At 65.5% G+C, this 3,975-nt stretch overlaps 1 protein-coding gene across 1 annotated transcript in view; it reads right to left on the bottom strand.

Moving 5' to 3' along the window:
* Positions 1 to 2,260: 2,260 nt before the first annotated feature.
* Positions 2,261 to 3,975, bottom strand: part of CCDC57 (coiled-coil domain containing 57) — a 96,259-nt gene continuing 94,544 nt past the window's right edge. The window contains exon 30 of the mRNA XM_027770826.1: positions 2,261 to 2,567. Coding sequence (XP_027626627.1) covers positions 2,371 to 2,567 — 197 coding nt within the window. The 3' untranslated portion in view covers positions 2,261 to 2,370. The remainder of the gene's footprint in view (positions 2,568 to 3,975) is intronic.

Genomic DNA, 3,975 nt, shown 5'->3' with positions numbered 1-3,975 from the left:
GACCTGCCCCAACCCGCACGCGGTGTGGTTGCAACAAAAAGTGCCGCCGCCCAGCGCGTCTCGCCGCGCACACTGCGCACTCCACGTGCACAGGCCGCGCCCCGCCCGCCCTGTCTCGGAAACCCTCGCGCGAAGGTGCCCGGAGCTGCTCTTGGACACACCGACGGCCCTCCAGTTCCTGGCGGCCTCGCGCCAGCAGGGCCAGAGCCACAGAAAGCGGCAGCAAGGAGGCCTTCCTGAGGCTTCAGATCCCCAGCGGCTTGTCCTGCTTTGGAGTCTTTGCTCCTGGGTGGGAGAAAGGCAACCTGAAACCACTGAGACCCCTGAGTCCAGAATCGAGCGGCACCCCTGTGCTCAGACACCCAACTGCTCTTGTGCTTGGGCTCCAGCAACCCAGCATTGGACTGTTAGCTCAGGGGAGCGTCAGGCCCAGCTCCACTCCTGCCCTGCACGGGGGTCCCCACAGCTCCTGCAGCTCACACTTGGTAGCTCCGCTGGCCGGGCCATCTCTGCCTTCCCCTCTGCATTGGGCTTGTGAACCCTGCACCGTGGGCTGCAGGGCAGGGAAGGAGAGACCCTTCGCTTGGCTGTCCTGCAGGGCTTGGTCCTGCAGGACTCGGTCCCTTCTGACTCCTAGGCTGGGTTGTTTGGCTGGTCTTGGCAAAAAGGAGCTTTCTAGATACCTGGGGTCCTGGTCCAGATGGGGGGGACTCAACTGTGCAAACTACCCTCGCTCTCTGTGCCTTAAAACATCTAAGGCTTGGGGCCAGCAGGTGCCATGACTGGTAAGGTGCTGGACTCCCACATGGCCGACCATGGTTTGAATCCTAGACCTGGTGGCTTGAAAATCACACTGGTGGGACCAGCAGATGGCGTAATGGTTACGTTGCTGGACTCCCACATACTTAATTGCAGTTTGAGTCCCCGACCCATGGCTTAAAACTCACACCAGGCCCATTTGCTTGTGTGCCCAAGATCCCAAGAGGAGGATGGAGGAGAAGGGGTTGCGGCGTGGCCATCCCATGGCTGGGATGGTCCTTCCGAAGCACCTCTCGGGGAGTGGGTATGCCGTGTCTCACTCCCCTCCTCTCTGGCGTGTGCACACACCCTATAGCAAAACTTAAATAAACCTGGTTAATTTCTTTCTTGCACTGTCAGCTGGGCCTCCTCTGCAGCCTGTGGGGGTCAGGTGGGGTGGGGTTATGATCTCAGGTTGGACTAGCAGGACAGAGACCCCGGGACCCGTACCCAGTGGGGCTGGCGGGGCCACCAGGGACTGTGGCAGACTTCTCAACTCTTTCTCAGCTGAGGTGTCCCGGCCAGGCCTCAGAGCCCTGACGCCGCTCCCTGGGCAGAGGTGTATCTGCCACAGCTGCTGGGGACATTGGTCACTGGCCACTGCCTCAGCACGCTGGGGACACAGTGTCCAGGGACACAGTGTGGGGCCTGCACCTGTGTGCCTGCGCCAGCACTGCGAACGCGAGGCTCAGCAAGAGCAGCTGCAGACGCTGCACCGGGCCTGTCCTCAGCCCGTGTGCTGTGCTGTCTGTCCAGCTGTGCTGGGGGCAGGCGGCAGGTGTCAATGTCCGTGCCTCACCCAGGCTCCCAGGGCAGGCTAGGGCGAGGAGCAGGCTTCTCCCCACCATCCTACCAGAGAAGCTGTCTGCCCGGTTCAGAAAGGGAAAGGTGCCCGAGGGCAGGCAGTGAGGCCAGCGGCCCTGCCCGGCTGAGCACCGGCCACCCCTGCCCCGGGCTCTGTGCCGGCCGGACACGGCTGGGTGCAGAGCCAGGGGAGAGACTGCTGGGGCTCAGAGGGTGAGAGTGGGACACGGCCCTCAAGACTGCTGCTAGCCACGTACCCGTGTGATGTCCAGGGCCAGCTGGGCTGGTCCTCGCGAGGCGCCTTTCACTGGGGAGTGCGCTCCATGGCCCTCGGAGGGCGCTGCATACAGGTGTGCTTGTCTTGGCAGGGCGGGCCCAGGCACTGGGGGCGGGGTCCTTTTACTCCTGCCCACACGGATGGACACAGAAGGCCCCACAGTGACCTGTCCTGGTCTCTCCACCCTGCCAACCCCGAGGGAGCACCCCTCGTGCACACAGCTCTCCCCCTCGGGGACGACCCCCACAGCGCCCTGGGGAAGCCTCACTCCGCCTGCATTCTGGCTGTGGGTGGTGACGTGGTGGGTGGTGGCGGTCAGGCCGGGCGCTGGCGGTGCACTGCTGCCACCTTCCCCAAGTAGGACACACACAGGTACTCCGGGAAGGCCGTGGGGCTTTACTGGGCTCTGGGCAGGCCAGCAGGGCTGCCTTGGCACAGGAGCTGGCGTGGAGCCCCGCCCACGCACGCACCCCTTAGCAGTGGGGAGGCCGTCAGTCCTTCATGTAGTTACGGATCTTGGGGGGCTGCTGGCAACTTCGAGGTTTTGCTGGGTGAGACCTGGAGGGCCTGGTGGGCTTGGCCTTGGGCTGGGCTGCCATCTTCATCCCTTCGATAGCGAAGGGTGCCTGAGGCTTGGCGGGGCTGCCAGCTTCCTGGGGACCGTGGCCCTCGGGGGGTACTGGCAGTTCTGCAGGCAGAAGACAGGACAGGGCATCAGGAGGGTGGGCCGGCTCCACCGCCTGCAGGACCCATGCCCTGCCCGTGGGACCGCACCGCTGTGGCCAGGCCGGCTCCAGAGCAGCAGCTGCCCCCGGGGCCCTGGCCTGGGCATGGCACGTGCTTAGTGGATGCTCACAGGCCTGGGCCGGCCGCTGCACTGGGTGCTCGGACAGCCGGCTCTGGGAATGGCCCTGTGGTCGCCATTTCGTAACGGGCCCCGTGAGGGCAGCAGTGTCGGGGTTAATGGTTGACTTGGCGCTCCACCTCCTGGCCAGAGCACAGGCACCTCTGACTACCCAGCAGCCCCGGCGTGCGTGGCTAGGCACAGGCCAAGGGCCTGGAGCCTGTCCAGGCCAGACCGCCCGTCGGAGGACCAGCCACGGTGTCTGCAGGGATGTCCAGCGACCTCTGCTCTCCCAACCATCCCTTTTCCGAGCCTTGTCAACTAGAATGCACTCCTTTTGTAATGGCGACTGCGACCACAGATTACTCGACAGTGCAAAGGTGGGAAGGCCTGGCTCCGCCTCTCCCCTGTGGCCCGGCGCCCTGATGGGAAGTGAGGTCTGGAGGGCCCGGTGTGCCGAGCGTGCCACAGGATGGACTGGCAGCAGCTGCCACCCCGCTGGTGCTGGTGGGCAGGAGTGGGGGCGGCTGGCAGTGGGGGCCCCTCGGCCACAGCTGCAGGTCCTGCCGTGGCCCCGCCCCATCTTGAGCCTGCCTGTCCTGCTGTGCTCACCTGTGGGGTCCAGCCTTCCTCCCTCTGCACCCCGGGGGGAGCATAACCCTCCAGGCTTTGCTGAGCCGGGCCCTGTAACCCTCTGCCCCCCAGCAGCCCATGTGGTCCTGCAGCCTAGGCACCGGCACCCTCTGCTCTCTCTGGCTCTGCCACACCCCTGACCTGGTCTGCCTCCTCCAGCTCCCTTCTGAGGGGCAAGGGCCCTCACAGAAAGAGCATCTGCCGGCCTGGGTGCTCTCAGCCAGGCCCTGGTGGCACCACGAGCCTCCGGCCCCCCACAACGCAAGGACCCACCCTCTCTGGGATCTTGTGCACCTTCCCCGAGTCTACCGGGGGGACAATGCTTGACGCATTTCTGGGGAGGGGTGCGGTCTAGGGAGCGGGAAGCTCCCGCCCCAGGGCCCTTAGCTTGGGAGGCCCGAGCTGGTGTCAGGGCAGAAGTGCCGACTGGGGTGGGGGGCAAGGGGGTGGCTCAGCCCCCGCCCCACCCAGGCACTCCCTCACCTGCTCTGTGGTCTCCCAGCCTGCTCCCTGAGGGGTGGTGGCAGGACCCGGCTCAGATCCCAGGACTCAGGTAGGCACAGGGGCAGGGCAGCCCAGCCGGCCACCCTGGGGCAGGAAGCAGGATACTCGAGCTGGT

Source organism: Tupaia chinensis, unplaced genomic scaffold (assembly GCF_000334495.1).
Source record: "Tupaia chinensis unplaced genomic scaffold, TupChi_1.0 Scaffold000159_1, whole genome shotgun sequence".
NCBI classification, from domain to species: Eukaryota; Metazoa; Chordata; class Mammalia; order Scandentia; family Tupaiidae; genus Tupaia; species Tupaia belangeri.
This window is presented reverse-complemented; position numbering and strand designations above follow the sequence as displayed.